Here is a 21,361-nt window from a genome sequence, read left to right on the forward strand (position 1 = left end):
NCTCTCTTCCCCCCCTCTCCCCACCCACCCCCCCAATAGCGGCGCCTGGGCCGCAGGGACCCCCCCGGACATTTTTTCCAATTGTCGGGAATGATAGAGGAGGGTCCGAGGGTCCGAACGAGACCAAGAAGAAGACCCCCGGAGCTTCCAGAATATTTTTATTGATTTTTTGAAAAGATGACGAAATCCAAAAAAGAGAGTGTGAGTGAGTTAGAGAGCAAAGAAGTCAGTAGCCAAAGGGAGCGTCGCCGAGCCGGGCGGCTACTGCGCATTTGTTTCCCTCCCGGGTTCGGATCTTCAATTTACCTCTTTTTTTACGTTCCTGGGGACTACCCAGCACGGATGGACTATTTAGATTTACTCCGTTTTCCTCATCTTTATTCTTATCACATATTCTACTCCCCTCCCCCTCCCCACTCAAAAATTAAATATTTTTGCTTGTTTCCATAGGTTATGCCTTTTCATTTTTGTTTTTTGTCTTTTCCTGATACTATTCCCTCCACCCCCCCCCCCAACCCTTTCCCGCTCCCATTGTAGGTCTGCGAGGAACAGAAGTGTGAGGAGGAGGTCTTCCCTTTGGCCATGAATTACCTGGACCGCTTCTTGGCTGGGGTCCCAACTCCTAAGACCCATCTGCAGCTCTTGGGTGCTGTCTGCATGTTCCTGGCCTCCAAGCTCAAAGAGACCATCCCTCTGACCGCAGAGAAGTTGTGCATTTATACTGACAACTCCATCAAGCCTCAGGAGCTGCTGGTAATAATCCTCTCCTTTCTATCCCCCTTTCTGTTTGTCCTTCCCTCTTTGCTCTCTCCAGGCCTGATAAGCTTCTACCCAGTGCCCCCCAAACAAATCCTTTGGATCCCAAATTACCACACCGCTGGAATTTCCACACTTCTGGGAGACAGAGCTTTTAATATGAAAATTTTTTGTGTTCCTACTGTGTGCCAGGCACTGTGCTAAGCACTGAGGCTATATTCATGCATAAGATCCTCTGAGACATTTGTGGTGGTGAAATTCATTTAGAGTTGTGTGTGCGTGAGGGTGCGTGTGTGTGTGTGTGTGTGTGTGTGTGTGTGTAGGGGAGACCTGGAACACAGTGATAACATTTTAATTAAATTCCAAATTTTCAACCACTGAATTCTGAGAAAATAGTTCGACTTTTCACATGGTAGGAATGTCTTCACATGATAGGAGTGTGTTGTGACGTGTCTCCTAAGAATCCAGAGTTCAAAGGTACTATCTGTAAACTCTCAGGATACCTGTACATAGTAGCTGTTCACGAAATATCAGCTCATTGACTTTTGAGCCAAGCTAAAATTTGGCCTTTTATTGGAGGAATCTGAGGCCTGGGTTCCTAGCTCCAGTGGGGCTGTGACCTCTATCCCATGACAGGGGTCCTGTCTTGACTCTGGTATTCTGCTAGCAAACCTTTTTCCCCACCCAACTTAACTCTTTTTCCCTGCAGCCTCACACTTAAGGTGTCCATGTTGCAGCAGTGTGGAATGGTAGAGTAGTTCCCAGGCCCACCTTCCGTGGTCTGTACACCTTTCTCTGCGCTGTTTGGAAAAGCCCCCCCCCCACCGCCCTTCCCCCTCCTTACTGGCAAGGCCTGCACAAAGTCCACAGGGCTAGGACTGGCTGCTTGAACTGAGCTCTTTGTGAAAGGCCTTCCTTTCTGGGGCTGTGCTGCCATCTAGTGGCAGACATGTGCAAGGATGGGGGAGGAATTGCGGGGAATGTCGAGAGGGGCATGAATGACTTCACCTTTGAACCACTGCCAGATTTCAGCTGCTTCTGGTTTGGTCCGGGAGGCCCAGAAAGGTGCTTTCTTCTGGGAGATCTGCTTCCTTTAATAATAGTACAAGACGAGTGGTTTATGCTCACATTCCCCTGTGAGAAGAAAGGGCTGGAATTTCAAGCTATCTTAGAAGACACTGGTTATTTAGTAATTTTGTCTTTTTTTTTTTTTTCACCCCAACCCTCTGTAAAAAGCCAAGGCAGACTTTAAAGCATGTAAAGAAAAAATTGTTAGAATTCGTTACCAGTTTGTTTTTCTCATGGGAGACCAGGAAAATGAATCTTCCATTTGGTTCATTTGTTTCAGCGTGATGATGGTGGACCATGGTGTTCTTCAGGACACCCCAGTTTTATCCAGCACCTGCCAAGCTAATGAATATTGCTCTGCAAAAACCCTGCCTCTTTTTCCACTCCGTATCTCTTGATCCCAGAAGCTGGGATCTGGAGGAGTCCTGTTTTACACCAGATAAAGCTGAGGCCCAGCTAGGGGAAGGGAGTCATCCCAGATCACATAGCCACTTGGTGCTACAGGAGAGGGGCTGGGGCTCTGGTTCCTGGCTTAGCAAATGGAAAAGAGCCTGGGGGTTCTTAGAGTGAATGGGGGAGCAGGGTGCACAGACACCCTGGCCTCTGCCTCTCCTTCTTTTGAAGACTGTTAATAGGCCTGATTTCCCTCTGATTGCACATACTTTCAAGGTTTCCTTTCTGGCTTGTTTTATTTAGAGCACAAGTCCCCAAAGGTATTCCGATAAGGGAGAGAAGTTGTTTCTCATGAGGTGGGCTGGTGGTGAGAAGCCCATGAGAGACGGGATTGCATTGTCCCTCCTTGGCATTGAACGGAGGGATTCCGTTGACCATGCACAAGCACTTCACTTTGCCCCAATCACCTCCCCCTGCACCATGGGGTTGCTACTCACCATCCAGTGGGTCCTTCAGTCACGATGACAAAGGCCTGTGAGACATTTAGGTGAAAGGGCACTCTGTGGCTGAGTGTCCTTTCCCCAAGACTTCTGCATTTTGTGTGGAGGGGAAAGTTTTAAAGCAGAGAAAAATGGCACTTTTTGGCACCAACTACAAGTCAGCTAATTGGTTGCCAAGGAGTTGGGCCCCGGAACCTTATTTTGGCCTGTAACTGTGTGCATCATTTTTCCATGGGGATTAAAAAGACTATTAATCCAGCGATAGAGACATAGACAATAATTAGTACCTAAGGGCCACGAAGACCTTGGCGGTATCTTTTTGTAGGTGCAGCTTTCTGGGTGGGCAGGCAACAGCACTGCACAAAGTCCACAGGTTGGTGTCACTGCAAGTCAGGGTTGGTGGGGGATGGGGGAGACCAACAGGAAAAGAAATACGAGAAAGTAGATTTCTTGGCAACAGCTACGTGGGCTCTCGTGGGCTCTCACTATTGTCGGTTGCTCCTGCCATTGGAAGCCTAAGAAGAGACATCAACAACTTCCAAGCTTTGGGGGGGCACTTGGACAAATGGGCCTGCCTTCCCATCCAGCAGCGTCCTCATGAGCGTCCTTAAAACGGGTCTGGATCCTAACCCCCCTGTCCTGGACACCAGCTCAGTCTTTGGGTTTTATACTCTTCCTCCCTCCCTTCCTCCCCAGGAGTGGGAGCTGGTGGTGCTGGGGAAATTGAAGTGGAACCTGGCGGCCGTCACTCCTCACGACTTCATCGAGCACATCCTTCGTAAGCTGCCCCAGCCAAGCGAGAAGCTGTCTCTGATCCGCAAGCACGCGCAGACCTTCATTGCTCTGTGTGCCACTGGTAGGAGCAGGCTGGAGCCGGAGGGGGCCTTGGGAGGGGCGGACACAGTCTGAAGAGCCCTTTGGGGGGGTGGTCAAGGGGAGGCAGATGGGGGTACTAGCGGGCATGGGCCTGAGGGTTTTAGGAGATGAGTGGTCCCAAGTAACCTAGAGTACCAGGTTTCATGCCCTGCCTGTGTTTTCCCGACTTTATCTGAGCTGGTACATTCTTTTTTCTCTGCTAAACTCATAAATGGTTTATGAGGACAGGTGTGGTAAGGGAAAAAAAATAGTGCCTGTTAAAATAGTGCTTTATGATGTCTAAAGTGCTCTTTGAAGATTATATATACTGCTCTCTGGTTGTGTTTAAATCTTTAATCTTTTGAGGAAAAGGATGGCTTGGAGATAAGCCCAAGAGGAAATTTGGGGGGTGGGGGCAAATATAGGTTAAAGGAACACTGTCAAGATAAATACGCGGCTTGCCCTGATAAGCAGTAAGGGAGGCCAAAGGAGTTCTTTTTACTGTAGGGCACATAGGAGTAGCTGTTCCCTCTGCTGGGTGAGGGAGTAAACCTGGCTGGCTCTCAGCAAGGACTCACGTTCTGAGCCCTAAATTCTGATGCCTTCGCTTCCAGCGAGGGTGTTTTGAATTTAGTTGCAAGCTTTAACATAGCAATCACACTGTTTTTTTCATGTCAAAAGCTTTTCACCCATGCTGTTGATCCCACAATTGATACATAGTTCTTATTGGCCCATTTGCTTTGCGTTTCCCTAATAAACTAAAGGCAGTGCTTTTGACACTGTCTCGTTAAACTGAACCTTGGCCAGTTTCTACCATTTTTTTCTTGGTAGTGGCCATGGAAGAGACCCTGGAACCTTAATCATCCAGGGGAGAGACATCGTAGGTAAAGAACTGGCCATCTGGGCAGATCTTTGGTTTGGGGGTGCGAGGTTGGTGGGGGAGTGGGGAGGGCTGGGGTGCAGAGGGCTCAGCCCCAGTTTGCCAAGAGTTGTTGAATTTTATAGTTGGGACTCGGGGGGTTAACGTCTTTCAATACCTTGCTACATGGTATTCATGCGTAAGTACAGATGGGTCACACAGTATGCAAAAGTGTATGTGCTCTGTTCTCGGTCAAAAGGTCAGGCTTTGCTACTTCTCACTGGATGACCTTGGATAGGCTGCTTAACCTCTCTGAACCTCAGCTTCCATCTGCAAAACACGCCTGTTGGATACATGATCTTAACAGCCTTTCAGGGTGGTTAGGAAAATGAAAATCAGAAAGAAAGGCTGTGCATGGAGTTACTTTGTGAACCAAGGAATGGGTAGACAATGTGTTGTGGTACTAATTGTGAAAATGCCACCGTCTCCCACTTGCAGCTTCATCCAAATCCAGCAGGACCCCTTGCTCTGCCTTCACTGGCTTAAATGTAAGATTCCCAGACACCCACATTTAGTTCTCGGGCACAGGTTTTGTCCTGGTTTTCTGTAGTCCTGCCCTTCCAGATCCAGACCCGTCCCATGGTGTGTGTATGTGCCCTGTGCCCCTTTGTGGGAGAGTAAACTGCCCTTCCCGCAGCCCTGAGGGGGCCATTCTTCGGAGCCCCCCCGTGGATACCTTGTTGCCTTTTAGACAGTAGCCATTCTTTTGCTTCCTCTCTTCTTCTGCTGTCTGGCCTGGGGCCCTAGAGGTCAGTCCCTCATTGACTTGTCATTTTGTCTCCCAGGCCCGGCTGTCCCTTCCTTTCCATTGTCATGATTCACTGTGGGGTAGGGGTCAACCAGTCCTTTTTTCTCTGGCCCTAGGACAGCTGACCCCCTGACCCTGAGCTCCCCCATTGCCCAGCTGTTAGCCAGAGTTCTGCTCTGACCTTGTCTCTTGACTGACAGATCTTTTGGGGTCTCTCCACCCATTCCCTCCATTCTCATCTCTGACTGGGGTAGAGTTGGTGGGTAGAATTACCCAGGCATGGATAGATCCCCATATTCTATAAAGGCCCACTCTCTAAAATTGGGGATCCCATCCCCCACTTCTGGCCTTGTTGCCTAGATCCTTGGGGTGGCTGCCAACTTTGGGGCCAAAGTAAGGAGCCTGGGACTTGGGCCCTGAGGACAGAGGTCGGAGGGGTGGCATGGGAAGTCACAAAGACTGCCTTTTGGGAGACTTGAGCCAGCCTTGGACAGGAAGTGAGGAAAGATAGAAGGAATAACTCCAACCAAATGAAAACCACAAGGCAAATACTAAGCCTTAGGTGTAGACTGGTCAGAGCAGAGGGGGGTTCTCAGAAGTTTCCTGAGGCTGGGAAGGATGGGTGTCTCACAAGACTTTTCTTTCTCGATCTGTGCTTAAGTCTGTATGAATGACTGGGTTACATAGCGTCTTCACTGTGTGGAGTTTTATAGCAGTTGGCCCGACAGTATAAAAGCCAAGGGTTGCTTTTCTTGGAGGAAACATCTTCCAGTTAGAGGAGATGCTGCACTTTGGGGCCAGGGTGTGGCAGATTGTTGAGTGCCTAAGACCGTCTGGCAATCAGGGGGCTCAAGGTAACGGAAAACCAAAGGTAGGTGGTGACACCGAGACTGTCCCGTCTGCTCCGTGCACCTCACAGCTCCATCCTGGTTCCCCAGCCCTGAATATTCTGCCCTGAAGCCAAAGAGGCACCTGTAGCCAGGGTCTTTCAGGCCTATAGTGGGTCCCAAGGAGGTGGTAGCCAAACCTTGAGGCTGTATGGCTAGTTTATGGGAAAAGTTGGTTGTGAAAGAGCTGGCAGTAGTTCCCTAGTCTGTGTGGGGAGTGCATGTGTGTGTGTGAAAGGGGAAGAGAGAGAGGGCAGGAGAGCAGAGAGGGGCCGTGAGAAGGGGAGTTAAGCCGCAGTTTTCCTTACCAGCTAGAGGGTAAGATGGCCAGGCAGAGAGGTGCCCTCCTTCTGCCTCCCTCCTCAGCTCAAAATGGCTTCTGGTGGGAGAGACTGCCTCAAACTGCCCAGTGTCCCTGTCAGGGCCAGTCGTGGTCTGTGGAGGCACTGGGGTGAGAAGCAGACCTTCGTAACTGCCAGCCCCTGGCGTCCCCTTTCCTGGAGCTTTGGATCCTGGGGAAGCAGAACTGAGCCTTAGTGTCCCCCTGGTTGTAGCTCTGGTGGTAGAGTTCCCCAAGTGTGCAGATGAGGAAAGAAGAGGACCATGGAAGATGACTCAGGATCGCACTCTGGCACTGGAAGATTCTTGATGCATGATATCATGCTCAACAGATGATTCCAGTTACTCTAGAAAAGCCAATGACATTGAGTTTTGAACTTGGTGGGGGTGGGGTGGAGGTGCTTAACCTCCCGACCCATGGCACCCTATATGTCCCTCTTTTTGCCTAGGGCCCCACCTTGAGATGCTAGGCTAAGCTCTTTGCACCATGCCTGGGAGTAGTCCTGCCCAACGCTCCTGACCCCAATGCCCGAGCCCCGGAAATGATGATAACCCTTGTGTTCCTTGTCTTCCTGGCTTTCCCTAAAGATGTTCATGACCTTCCATCATGAGGTATAATCATAGCCGGGACCCAGAGAGGGTAGGTGACTCGACCCCTTATTCAAAAAGGAAGGTGTGCCCTGGTGGTTGCCAGGTGGGAAGAATTTAACCCACCTTCCCATCTCTATGCCCCTGCACTGGCTCTGCAGCTGGCAGGGCGGGGAGCCGAGGGGAAGGGGAAGTGGCCATTCTCTGTTCTCCGGCAAGCCGGCAAGTGCACCCTGTGGGGACAGGGTTCTCTCACTTCCCATCTGGCCATAGAATGAATGAGGAGCAGGCTGCTTGCTTCCCTCCCCTCCTCCTCCCACCAAGCCCTTTGGCATTACATTGGCATCAGCTTGGCGCGGCAGTCCTGCCCCATGTGCGGATCCTCTTCCGGGGGTGGTAGATGGCGTGTGTGCTGCCCACATCATTGGTTGGCCAATGAGCAACTGGGATCCTGGCCTTTTTAACTTTCACCTTGCTGCAGGTTGGAGGAGGGGGAGAGATGAGGGGAAATGGGAGACTGTGGCGTCCCTGTTTCTCTTCAGCCTCAGAGCAAGTCTCTCTCGCCCCCTAGTGGTGATCCAAAGCAAAGCGGTCAGTCTTGGACTTCAAGGTCTCCGTCACCATATAGCCAAAACAATCCGCGCTAAATTTATGTGCAGGGCCATCTAATCTGTGGTTTCAAACCAGCTTAGCTCAGAACTCTTCCTTCAGTGAAATCTTACCAAGGCGTGCAGATACCAAGTTGATGAATATGGGACCCTCACTGCCCTTGCCCAGATTAAGGAGCCCAGTGGGGCCCCAGAAGTGCCTGTGGCGGTCTTGGGAAGTTAGGTGGGCTGTGAAAGCCACACAGCTTGGCTAGGACCTATCTCTCTGACCCCTGAGCTGGGGCTCACTTTTGGGGGCTTTTCTTGCACTTCTGATAGGAAAATCACCCTGTATTCCTTCAGGGGAGGTGGGAGGTGGCCTTGAGGAGCTATTCACATTTTGGTAAGTTATAAAAAGCACTGGGTCCACAGTCCAAAGGTCTCGACCTTAACCCCAGGCCCAGGATTGGGCATTAGACAAGGCAAGAATTCATTGATTCAGAGCGCCTGGGTGGCTCAGTCAGTGAAGCGTCTGACTCTTGATTTTGGCTCGGGTTATGATCTCAGGTTGGGTTCCATGCTGGGTGTGGAGCCTGCTTAAGATTCTCTCTCCCTCTTTCTCTGCCCCGTCTTGCCCCTCTCCCTACTTACACTCACACACTCTCTCCTCCTCCCAAGAAAAAGAAAAAGAATTCATTGATTTCACTTGTAAAAGGAAGTGTTTTGAAACCGATGTGTTTTACGTTGGTTTTTATTAATACCTCACCACCATTACTTGGATGAGTAAGCAACCAGTAGAGCTGGGATTCCCCTAAGGTGTGCCCCTTGCCTCCACCACCTCCCCAGGAGGGAGGAGGTCGTGTCACAGGCTTCTAGTATGTGGGCATTGTTCCTTGACTCTGGGCGAACCACACCTGAGGGAATATGGGGACACTGGGAAGGGAGTGGCCGACTTCTGTCTTCCATTCATGGTATGGGGGCCTTCAGTTTCTCCCACTCCTGGCAAACCAGCGTGAGGCTTCGGGGACTCGATGAGGTCATTTCTGGGACACAGAACACAAGTGATAGTGAAAGATTCTCCAGGCAGCACAGAGCCCTCATTCTTCCTGGCAGTCTCGGCATGCTTGGCCTGCTGTCAGCATCCGCCTGTAGCCCAGGGATGCGGGGCACCTTCCTCCTCATGCCTGCCGGTGCTGAACAGCATCTCCCAACCATCAGGATTACCCTTCACAGTCCCATAGAAGGTTCCCATGGTCAGAATAGTAGTGGTAGGAGCCTGCTTGCTTACCAGGAGCCAGGCACTGTGTTTTTACCTGGATTATTTTAGTCCTTTCCTCAGAACAACCCTAGGAGTCGGGTACAGTTATTCTGATGTGCTTGTAAGAAGATGGTGGCTCAGAGAGGTCAGGTAACTTGCCCGTCTTCACACAGCTGGTCGGTGGTAGGACATCTGCCTCCCCATACTCTACCTTCCAGTTCTTGGAGGTGCTTGGCCATTCTTCCCATGTCCTCAGAGAGTCCTCCCAAGTATCTTCATGCTCCTGTTCCCCTGAGCACCCCCTTTCTTTTGAAAAGTTTCTTTATCGGCTCCCCATATGGTATGCACCTAGCCAATTAGAATGCACTGTGGTGTGTTCTCCACTACGTTTTTACATCTGGGGTGGGGGGTGGGGATGAATCCATGCTGCCTGGAACAGGGAGGAACACTTGGTGATGACTTTGTTGGAATGGATCACTGGTCAGTTAATTGCCTCTCACTCTGCTGCAGAGGAAGGAGGGGTCTCCGGAAGTCACCTCTTACCATTCCAGGTGGGCAATGCAGGGTAGAGATAGGCCCTCGCTCCTGAAGATGCATTTTGCACCAAGATAGAGCTTGTTGGTATTTTTGACCAAGAGATGTAGAGATCTCTGAGGGATTTTTACTTGGTATTTTATTTTTGCTGAAATAAAATAATATTAGGAGAAAGTTTTACAAAATTACTTATATTTTTTCCATCTCCACAGTGGGAACGTTTACGTAACATTTATTCATATATTTCTGGAAGGTTGTAATCTTGGTCATGACATTTGATTTTTCTGCCCACTCCCCTTGCCCAAGTGGATAAATTTGAACACTTTTCAATCCAGTTACGTAGCCAAAGTAAGGTTTCCAGGAGTGGCTGAGTGGGTTGGGTGAAACGTTCCACGGGTGAGTACAGAGGTTAGGTAACTAGAGCTAGTACAAGGACATGACCCTTCAGATGTTTTATTCTGGTGTTTTTCTGTTGTTTCCCCTACCAACAGAGAGGGGGGTGTCCCTGAGCAGGGTTCCGGGGCAACCCCTGAGGTCTTGCGGAACTGGTACTTCTCTCTGTGGGGAGAGATGCCTTGTGACCTCGCAGGCCAGTGGAAGCCATGCTCTGTTCTATCGATACTTGCTTCTTCTTTTCTTAGGAGTGGTTCTCATTCTAGATCCTTAAGGAAAAGCAAAATAGAGCCGGAAGGCACCTGGGGGATTAGCCAGCCCACGGTCTTCGACTTTTTGACCTAAACCTTGAAGAAAGAAATACATTTTATAACACAACTCAGGATACACATAAATGGACATCAGACTGCTACAAAAGTTTCTTAAGACAGTATTTATTCTTACTACATGATTACTTCCTGATACTATCTATCCTGTTCTGTTCAGTTAAACAGCAACAAAAACAACCCACAGATGGGTTTCATGACCCAACAGTGAGCTGCAACTGGAAGTCAGAAAAACACTGATCCAACCCCACCCTTTATTAGACAAATGGAATGCCAGGGGCTGGGGGAGGAAGTGACTCACCCAAGGTCCCACAGTCTGGACCTGGCTTGTAGTGCTAATGTCACCTTCTTTGGACTTACCTGGAGGAGAGCCTAGCAGTTGCTCCGGAATCTCGAGGAAGACCCTGGTTTGCTACCGCGGAGTGTGGCAGAGGGGCAGTGCGCGGCCGCCCGGCTTCCCGCAGCTCTTCCCTGGCAGGGGGAGCACTACCCAGTGTGAGCTGCCAAGAGGCAGCTAGGTTCTTGTACACGGTGCTCCCCACTTCTGGGAGGCAGGGGACAGTATCCCCAGGAGGATGCTCCCCAACATTTTCCTAGCAAAACAAAAGGGGGGAGGTACAGTCCTTCTGGCAACTTTAGCACCTGCTGCAGCCTGGGACCACCCGTATATACCCCCTGGCTTCCAGAAGTTAATTAGTTTGCTAAAATTAGGAGTCAGTTTTGCGTGCAATGGGACAACAAAAGATAGGCCTGTGTGAGGTGTGCTTCCTGGTCGGAGGCCTGGGGCAGAGGAAAGGGAGGGCCAGGGATATCCTCCTGTCACTCCCTGCCAGATGCTCCCACCCAGGGCCTTTGTGGGCCCAAGGCCATGGGCTGGCTGCCTCGTCTGCATTGTGAATGTCACAGGGGGGAGCTAACGAGGTTATTGGGCAGAGAAACACTCCTGTGAGCCCATGTGGAGGAGACCTACAGCAGAGCGGGAGGCAGGGAGGCCGCCTTTGGCAGTATCCACGGGGAGAGAGAAGGCTCGGGAGGAGTTAGTGGACAGCAGGCTTGGGCAGAACGCTGTAATACACATCCCTCAAGAGGTCGAAATGGTGAGTGGGCTCAGGAAAGAAAGCCAAGGAGAAAGACAGACTGACAGAAGGCCAGGCTTGCTCTGTTCATGGGATTAGGCCAAGATGGGAGGTGTGTGCATGGTTCAGTGAATTAGCAGTGTTGCTAAGAACACCAGCAACTTGATGCTGGACAATGGGGTCACCTATAAAAGTGCTTTAATGGAATATGTGGCTTAATAGGGCATTGGACAGCAAGAAAGGGAAATATTAGGTTACACTGTTTTTATAGTTCAACCTCATGGTGATGCTGGAATTGGAAGTGTGACCCATGTCCCCCCGTGTATCTCCCTCCCATGTCTGCCCCCTTGCACAGCTACAGGCAGTAAATTCTGGAGTAAAGCTAGAACCAGAGGTTCACTGTGGAGGATTTGCTCCACTCCAGGACTGACCAAAGTGAGTGATGGAGTGACCTCTTTACCATATCAGCACAAGGCAAGGGGAAGGGCGCTTTCAGCTCGCAGAAGCCTGCCCTTTCCCATCCGCCATGTGAGGGCAATTGTGTGCAGCTTATATGGTGGATGTAAGGATGAACTGGCATATAGCACGGACGGCACTGTACGTCTGGGTCATTAGCTCTTAGAAGCGGCTACAGGAGGCAGGTGTGGTGTTTCTCCTGATAACTGGGAAAGTGGGTGATCTTGGTTACCCAGCCTCTTTGTGGGAGCACTCCGAGGAAACTGAGGTGTTCAGTCTCCCAAACTGAGCCCTCACAGGAGCATAGGAGCATGGGAACATCCTCTCTGCTTGCTTTTGGAGAAATGAAAGTGGACGACGGAAGAGTGGCAAACCACTCTTTTTTTTCCAGCAAGAAAATGGGACCTTTGGGCCCAAGAGCCATAAAATCTAAACCAAGTCATCCATCTGATTAGGTTAATACTAGGTACTTGCTTTCTCTTCCTGTTCTAAGGATCCTTGGTATTGAGCTAGAGTTGGGGATTGTGTGAAACTTGGCTTTCATCCCCTCCATTACTGCTTCTCGCACTTCCTTTTTTTTTCTTTTTTTGTAAATAAAATCATCCTTTGTTTTTGGCCATATTAGTCCTTGATGGTCCACAAAATAATAGGGCAAGATCACATCAGGATTATTGTTCTTCATAAAATTTTACCTGCTTATACTTTTCCGCCTTCCACCATCTAGATCCCTTGTTCTGTCTCATTTGTATGGCACATATTTTACCTTCGGGACTCATCTCAGACCTCCCTGCTCTGCTCCCACCATGACCCTCAGAGGAGAATATATCTCACTCACCTTCCTGCCCCTTGCACGTGCTAACCCCAGACACGATTGTGGGACCTGAGTCCCCTGCCTGAGAATTTACTGTGTGCACTCAGATAAGCTCTCCACCTTCTCTGTCTCAGTCTCCCCATTTTAGTTCCAGACCCACCACGGTGATGGCAAATAAATAAAGGGTGTCTTGTGAAGGAAGACTCAGGAGGGGATGTGTCTGTAGGGTGAAGGATCACCTGTGCAGCTGACCTTTCACCATTCTATTTCTGGAATATCTTCAGGCTGGGGAGCCCCCAGATCCGAATTCTTCCTGGGCCTTGACCTTCTGCCTCTCGTTCTCGCAGATTTTAAGTTCGCCATGTACCCGCCATCGATGATTGCAACTGGAAGTGTGGGAGCTGCCATCTGTGGGCTCCAGCAGGATGAGGATGTGAGCTCGCTCACTGGCGATGCCCTGGTTGATCTGCTGGCCAAGATCACCAACACGGATGTGGTAGGTGGACGCCGTCTTCTTGGTTAAAACCAGATGTCTTTTTTCTCAGCTCAGGGAAAAGGACACTTGGCTTGATGCTGTGTTGGAGGTGGCTTTTTTTTTTTTTTGGTGGTGGTGGTGGTTTCTGTTTTCCAAGATCAGCATCCAAGGTAGTACAAAATTCAATAGATGAGGCTTCCTCCTAAGGTTTTGAAAGCCTGTGTGCCGTAAAATAGAGAAAAGAACCTGGCAAGCAGATACAAGGTGGGAGGAGGGCTGTTTACTAATTTTCCTTTGTGGTGTGGGCTTCCCCCTGGGTCTGAAATGTTGCTTCATTTCCATTTATGTGCATGTCCTCAGGCTGCCTCTCCCCCACAGTGTCGCGCTCTGCTTACACCCACTCAGGCGGAGACACAGTGGAGAGAGGGCTGGAGCCTGGCTCTGTGGCGCTGGGGGCGGTGGGGATCCAAGAGGTGCCCCCCCCCAGCACGGTGTCTGGCCTTGACACACCTCTCAACCCCACCCGCCTCTCACTTCCCTTTTGTTTAATGTGGTAATGGATTAAGAAGTACTTCTAAAAGAATAAAGAGTCATAGTAATTCAAGGAACTATTATTAGCTATAGATTTTTCCATTCTTGTGCCCCGTGGACTGCCCAGAGGCTGTAATTCTGCTTGCCAGAATTTGAAGCTCTGTAGAAGAAAGGTCTTGAGAGACCAGGGTCAAGTGAGGCTCTGATTCAGCTGGTAGGAAATGGCAGTCCTTAGAAGGTCCGAGCCAGGGAGGCTCTGAGAGGTCAGAGAGGCTGCTCCTGTGTTTTCCAGGGGAGGCTTTCCATGGGAGGTGTAGAGAGGGCTGAGGTAACCTGCTGGGGAGGGGGAGGGCAGTAGCAGAGCTGGGACCAGAACCTGGAAGCTCTGATAACCCGCCCTGGGAACATCGCACTCCACCCTTGCTGGAGCTCATGAGTCTTTTTGTTTGAGAAAGGCCTCTGCTTTAAAGGCAGCTGAGAGGTCTGGCAGCTGGGAGGCCCTCATGTGTCACCATGGAGAAGCTCAAGATGCAGGGGAACTTCCCCGTGCCCCCCTCTGGATGTTCCAGGGAGATTCCGAAAGCCCCGCTGTGGGAATAGATTGAGTTAAGAGATAGCGTGGCTTTACAGGCCTGTGGCTGATGCCCCATTGGGGATGCTGAACAGAAGGTTGACCACTCGGAGAGCCCACGGCTCAGCTTGCTGGCTTTCTCACCTCCCCGTCTGTATTTTGCCTTGGCCTTTATTACCATCTCAAGGAAATAGTGCAGGGAGGTGTTGAAGGGCCTCATGGAACAAACTCAGGGTCCTATTCTGAAGGAGTTCTTAGATATGCTTTGAAAATTCTAGGTCCAAAACACAGGCTTTTCACAAAGGCCTGTACTACCATGTACTACATGGTTTCCAAAATATAAATCGAGAAGACCCCTCTGGCGTGCTTCACGTGAAGAGGGCTTGTCTAGTCCTCCAGAGGCAAATCTGGGACAGAACTTAACATTTATAGAAATGATAAGCTTCCTTCCTTTTCTGAATATCTCCCATTAAGGCTGCCTTACAAAAAGCACCCCCAACAGCAACCAGCTTAGGACAAGCTCTTCTTCCACCCCCAGAGACAAAAAAGCCTGTGACAGCAGTTTGACCACCAGGCACTGTAACCTCTTTCAGATATTTATAGCCCTGCCCTGAATGGCTGGTGGACCCCCATGGGTCTCTGGCCTTCTCCCACAACCACCCCTTACTGGTTTCAAATGGACAGAGGTCACTCCTGAGGTGCCACTGAGTCTCTTCAGCCGCTTTTCAGGACTGCAAACCGATTTCTCATCTTACACAGGAGAAACCACTTTCCCCTTTCAGACACCATGTAGCCAGTGCATCCAAGGTAGCTTCAGACTGGGGTAAATGGATAGAGGTCTCGTATATCCCAGCTGTGGAACTGGAGATGCATGTGTGCCTCATTCTTACCAGTGGGCTTCCGGTTCAGCGTTTTAATATTAACAACCAAGCATGAACAGAGGAGAATGGAAACTCCACAGCACTTTTTCAGACAACAGTTTGAGACCTCTGTGAGTTCTAAGCTTGCCTCTGGGCTCCAGAGGCTTGCTCACCGTCCCCCAGGAATGTTCTTAGTAAAAAGGCTTGAGCAACATTGGGCTAGGCTGGCCACTTGTGCCTGACTTCCAAGTGCTGTAGGTCTCCTCCCATCCATCATGCCGTGTTCTCTGAAGTACTGAGGCTCAGCGTGAACAAAAAGAAAAGGACTGGAATTCAGAAAGCATTAGTTTCTGGAGGGAGGAAAGTTTTGCTTCCTGAGCCCATTTACCATTTCATGAGTCAAGAAATGGCGTGTTGCAAGCACTTGACTCTCCATTTATTTCTGGAAGTATTTCTTAAAGGCTCACTTGTTGCAGACTTGCACGATGAGCAAGGTGTGGATGGAACCAAGGCAGGAATTGGGACGGGTGGGCCATGTATGGAAAATAGGAGATGATGTTCCTGACTTAAGGAACTCAGCGACTGTAGGGCAGATCACAAGTAAAGCATGCAGAATCCTAGCAAATAAAGATCATCAGCAAATGAATGCTGAGGTGTTATGAAGAGTAAATGCAGGAGGAAAGCAGCCCAGAGGAAGGAGCTCACTAGGCCTAACGTGAAATGCACGCCTCCTGGCAGAGGGCACTTGGCGATAGAAAATGTCCTTGGAATGGAGAAATAAAACGCGGTATGTATGTGCAGTGGAATATTAGGTCGCCTTAAAAAGGAAGTGAACTCCTGACACGTGCTACAACATGGATGAGTCTTGAAAACATGCTAAGTGAAAGAAGCCAGATTCTTGGCATAGTCGAGTTCATGGAGACAGAAAGTAAGATGAGGGTTACCAGGGCCAGGGGGTGGGAGGAACGGGGAGTTCTTTAATGGGTATGGAGTTTCACTTTGGGATGATGAGAACGTACTGGAGATGGATCGTGGAGTTGGTTGCATGATGAAGTGAATATACTTAATGCCACTGTACACTTAAAAATGGTTACATAGATGTTATGTTTGGTTTATTTTGCCACAATTAAAACACACACACACACAGTGCTTTCAGACCCACACTCTGAAATGCTCACAGGGTCTTGTTGAGCCCTCCCATGGAGAAGTCAGGTGCACAGGACCACATTCTGCCACACTGGCTCCGGAGGAATAGGACAAATAGAACCAGGACCTGGAGTCCCTGTAGTTCTGTGCCTGCACTATGCACCTGGTTATTCGTGATCTCTTTGAGCTCATGGTGTTCTCTATCCATGCCTTGTCAGGGATCAGACTGGGGAAAGAGGGTCCCCTTGCTTCCTTTGGGACAGGCAGACAAGTTTCTCTGGCTCCCTGGCCAGCGGCAGATAGCTTTGATAGGAGGGACCCATGCAGCTCTGAGAAAGTCAGTCTTTGTTGCTCCCTCTGGTTGCCAAAATAAACCGGAACGCTTCATTCCAAAGAGAAAGCTGAGTGAGAAGCCTGACAGTTTTACAGGGAATAAAAGTCTCAGAGGGTGGTATATTTTAAGTACTTTTTCCTTCCAGTCGTAAGTGTTGCTAAAAACAGACGCCAGCCAGCGAGGCGGTTCTGGCTTTGGGGAAACTTCTACCGGGGCTTCCGTTGCCAAGGGTGAGTTTGAGAGGAGGGATCGAGCGTCCTGGTTCCCCGGTGAACCTTTCCGTGCTTCGCCAGGCAGAGTCGGGGTTCCTCTTCCGTCCCCTCGGCACTCGGCTCGTGCTTTGTGCCAGCGTTTATCTCACTGTTCACTTGTCTATAGAGCCTCTTGAACAAGACCCAACTTTTACTGCGCTCTTTATCCAGAGCCCCTGGCAGAGTCTTGGGAATGATGCTGAAGAGAGGGAGGGAAGCAGGAAGGAAGGAACGGAGGACACAAAGGCCAGGCAGATGGGCTTAGAGTGTGTTTCTAAGTCTTTGGTCTCCCCAGGTCTTTTGGAAAGCCCTATATTTCTTAGCCTTAGGTACATGCCAGGGTCCTGAGCAAAACACATCACCTTCGCGTGATACAGTTTTACAAACTGACTAATAAAAATGCAGAAGTCAGGCTCACAGGCTGTGACGATGCTGTGAAGCTATTGGGAGATAATTCAGCAGAAGCAGACGCTAGTCACCTGGTCCCTGTGTTCATCCTTTTCTACCTGGGTTACATCAGAACTCTGTTCCGTTCTTAAATATCGCCCAGAGAAGATTCCAGGATACCCTGCCTTGGGGTCATCCTGGCATGTTAGGATCTTGGTTGTCAGGGAGCTGTTATAAACCCATTCGCTGTGCAGGGGGGAAGTCTCGATTTTGACTACATGCTCTGGTCCTGGTCCCCAGCACTGTGTCTTTGTCCTCCTTAGTGAGAAGCACCCACCCTCTCCTGGCACACCTTCTCCCAAGGGCCCCTATACGGCTGGGGCTGTCCTTTGTGAACCTGACGGGGCCTGTGGTCAAGAACCTTGTGAAGAGTGGCCGGAGGGGAGGCTGGGGGCGGGCTGGGGGACGGAATAGAACTGGAGGCTCATGCTTCCCTCTCCTGCCTTATTTCTTCTGCGGGCTTCATTTGGTATGCAAGGAAATAAGCCAAACAGCCTGTGAAGAAAGGAAGAATGAGATAGTTTCCTAAGTTGTCTCTGCCTGAGTTGGCTGCGGGTCTGGGGCTCATTCAGCCCTTTGTCCCCCTGTTGAGTGCAGTGCGTGTGTGGTGACAATGGCGTGATGCAGTTACACTGAGGGCTAATGGTAGGAGTTCCGTCAGCCCATTTCATGGAGGCTGAGGAGGGTGCAGGGCGCAGAGCCTGAGCCAGCACGCAGAGGAAGTCGGAGGCCCGTGTAACGAGCTGGAGATCACAAACACTGCTGTCAGGGCTCCGGGGCTGGGGGGCAGGGGCCGGGGAGGGAGCCTATCATCATCAGAGTTGGAGGTTTGCCCGACCTCCAGCACTGTGGAGTGCCACCTGTCCAGGCTGACAGACGAGCATTATGGCTTTCCTTTTAATCAGCTTAATTTGGGGCATCTTAACACAATGACTGGTGCTTTCGGAGGCTGCCGGAAAGCAGAGGTCCCAGAGCCCATGCACTTTGCATGCACGTAGCATCTTTTCCCTCCCCTGCCCCCCAGCCCCCAGGGCTACGTCTCCCTTTCTTGGAGATTCTCTGCCCTGTCTGTCTTTCCTTAGAGCTGGGAAGAACCAGAGGGTCTTAGGGGAAGGAGTTCTGAAGCTGGAGGCTTGCCCGTTTAAAGCCAGGCTCAGCTTTTAACTCGATGTAACCGGGGGACAAGCAGGCTTCAGTTCCGTTCTCTAGCTGTACAATGCAGGCGTGTGGCTGTTTGAGCTCCAGACGCCCTCGGACCCCCAAATCCCCCGATTCTGTAATTGCCTCTGTGTCGAGTCTTGTGATTCTGCCCTTTGGAAATACTATGATTCTGCTCTTCTCCAGCTTTGCCTCCTTTTCATTTTGGGCCTTTGAACTTGCCTCCCTCTTTTATTTCATTCTCTTAGCTTGACTTTCCAGCACTAGCAGCCCCGCTGGGTCTGAGGCAGGGTTCCTCCTCTCTCCAGGTCACTGCTCCCCCCACCCCAGTCCCGCACACTGTCCTGCCCTGCCCTGCTGCTCAGGAGAGTGGGAACTCCTTGGGCAGGAATGGGGCTGCGTGAGGTGGGCATGTCTGGTTGCAGGTAATAGCACCGCCACACATTTCCCTGTCCCTTCACTTTCCATCAGCTCACAGAAAACTTGAGTGCTCTTTGCAAGTCCAAGAATGGTTCCTAACAATGCTAAAGGAGGGTATTAAAATACAGGCAGTGAGTTTAGTCTCAAGGAAGGGGGTGCTGGTCTCTCTGTCTCCACCATCACAGAGTAGACTGTTTGACATTGTTCTTACAAGACAGGTGCTTGCCCTTAAGTTTTTTATCCAGTTAAGGATAGGCGATCTGCACTTAAAACTCAAGCCGATAATAGCAGAGCTGTGGAGAAGGGGAACCTGAAGGAGGGTTGTTAGGCAGAGGCCCCAGAGAGCTTTCCAGGAGTGAGGGACATGATTGACCCCAGAGAGGTTTAGCTTCCTGCTCGGTCCCAGATGACTCTAGAAGAGAGCAGGGGATGGGGCTCAGGGTCATTTCCGGGGTAACTGCTGTCGTCATTTATCTCTTAAAGTAGGAGGTATCAAAGATCAAGAGCAGGCCATCATCAGTCACCATTTAGATTTCAATGAAAGCGGGGCCAAGGAAAGTGTTCTATATGGAACCATCCATCATTTTATTCAGGGAAGCCAGTACACGTGTTCTTGGCTGGAATTTACATAAATGTGACACTTGAGGCATCCTCTCTTGAGTCCCATGGCTCTGAAAGTCCAGTGGAGATGACTGCCCAATGTCTTAGCCTTCCCTGTAGGACTTTTTCCAGAACTATTCTTCGAGGTTTCAGGCTCTTGGAGGGGAAGGCTGGATGCCAGAAACAGTAGAATCGTTGGCGACCCAAAAGCAAAGACTCTAATACGGTCCCCGATCAGGTTCTTTCTCTTTCTTGAGCTCTGTCTACTCGTGGAGGACATCTTTCTCAGGGATGCTGGTGTGGCTAATGCAGTGATAATCACAGGATCCCGAGTTGGTCATAGTTTTGGGGTGGAAGGTGGCTGACCTTGATGACCTCCTCGAGGCACTAGGCTTCTCGTTGGGGGCAGGGTCTTCCACACGACCTTCACCTTCACATCAGGGAGTCTTCCCCAAATGGCTGTGCCACAGGAAACCCTCTTGTTAAAGAGGCCTCATCGCTGACACCTGACTGGCATTTCTTTTTGAATTTAGTGGTTCAGAGCTATTGTCTGTCCCTTCCCTACACACACACACACAGTCCCTCAATCAGCTGGGACTCCTGCCATCCTCTTTAGAGAGCAAAACCCCTTTATGCCACACCTGAAACTAACATAACACGTATGTTAATTATACCTCGGGGGGCAGTGGGGGAAGCTCTTCACGCGCCCTATGCTTTGGATAGGATTTGTCATCCATGGAGGCAAGCATGGAGTTACTGTCCCCCTGCCTCCTAGAAAAAACCTTTTAAACACGACCTTCAGCAGCTCCTGAAAGACCTCTGTAGCAGAGGGGCATCCCGTCACAACTGGCTGGATTCAACTCATTCTTCTCTGCGAGAGAAAAAAGAAAGAGGAAGCTATTCATTTAAATTCTGCAGTCGCTCATTTCTCAGTGAGGCGTTCAGGGGAATGAGGGAGGGCGGAGGGCGCCCAAGACATGAGACGGGGTGTTTGGGGATAGTGTTAATGCCACCAGCGTGGGCTCTCAGAACAAGTTGGCTTCTTCCCATGGCACTCAAATGGAGAACAAGCCACCTATTCCGGCTTTGGAAGGAGAACTGACAGTGGGCCCTACTGTCCACCTCTGATGCATGACCTTCCCAAGGAAGGTCGAGAGTCGTTTGCCTACAGTCTTTGCCTTGTTTGCCTGCACCAGCTTTATCTTTATTTCAGATCAGTTTTCTTTAGATTGTAAGGCTTTTGGGTTTTCCGATGTCCTCTATTGAATTTGAAGCGCCCTTAGAAACATGATGCCTTTAGCCTTCACCCCGAGCTTGTGGGGCGAGTGGTGAGTGACCTGGGAGCCCAGCCCTGGGTGTGGACTTTGGAGGAGGAGCACAGGGAGGGTTTCCAGTCAATAGTTAGGAGATTGGACAGGGTAGAGGACGTGACCAGGGCATGCCACAGAAGTTTGAGAGATGGTGCCCGTCGCCGACTGCTCCAGGTGGCCAGGAGATCTCTGTGGCTGGGTTCTGTCTGTCTTGTTCCACGCTCCACCCCCCCCAACCCCCATCCCCATGCCAGATGCACAGTGCTGCCTTCACCAATCGGGCACAAATGCTTATCCATACCTCATCTTAAAGAAACCGAAAGAATTCTTTCAGACTCCAGGATGGATTTATTGTTATTCACAAGAAATGGCATTCATTTATTGAATTTACCACCTTATATATATTATCTCAGGTCAAGAGTTGACCTTTGCCCTATGGGTGTTACTCATCCTTATTTTACAAGTTGGGGAACAGTTCCGAGAAGTGGAGGAACCTCGTTGCTGCCTGCAAGGTGGGTGGGCCGGTCGCAAATACTACCCTCCCTTTTTTTATTTGTCTTACATTCTGGGTGATGGCTCCGTCTCTACCCTTAGCCATCGGGCAGCTGTGGTTCCTAATCTTCAGCTTCGTAGAAAGCTGTATTTGAAACATGGAATGGAAGGAATAGAACATTTGGGGGCGTGGAAACTGTGTCCCTGAGTAGTTAGTCCAGCTTCCCTTCAGATCTTCGGAAAATAGAGGTGATGCTTTTGTGCTTGGCGAA

General features: G+C 50.3%; 1 protein-coding gene across 1 annotated transcript in view; it reads left to right on the top strand.

Moving 5' to 3' along the window:
- Positions 1-21,361, top strand: part of CCND2 (cyclin D2) — a 29,456-nt gene that overhangs the window by 1,765 nt on the left and 6,330 nt on the right. The window contains exons 2-4 of the mRNA XM_002920446.4: positions 538-753; positions 3,414-3,573; positions 12,842-12,990. Coding sequence (XP_002920492.1) covers positions 538-753; positions 3,414-3,573; positions 12,842-12,990 — 525 coding nt within the window. The remainder of the gene's footprint in view (positions 1-537; positions 754-3,413; positions 3,574-12,841; positions 12,991-21,361) is intronic.

The sequence above is a fragment of the Ailuropoda melanoleuca genome, chromosome 16 (genome assembly GCF_002007445.2).
Source record: "Ailuropoda melanoleuca isolate Jingjing chromosome 16, ASM200744v2, whole genome shotgun sequence".
Taxonomy (NCBI): Eukaryota; Metazoa; Chordata; class Mammalia; order Carnivora; family Ursidae; genus Ailuropoda; species Ailuropoda melanoleuca.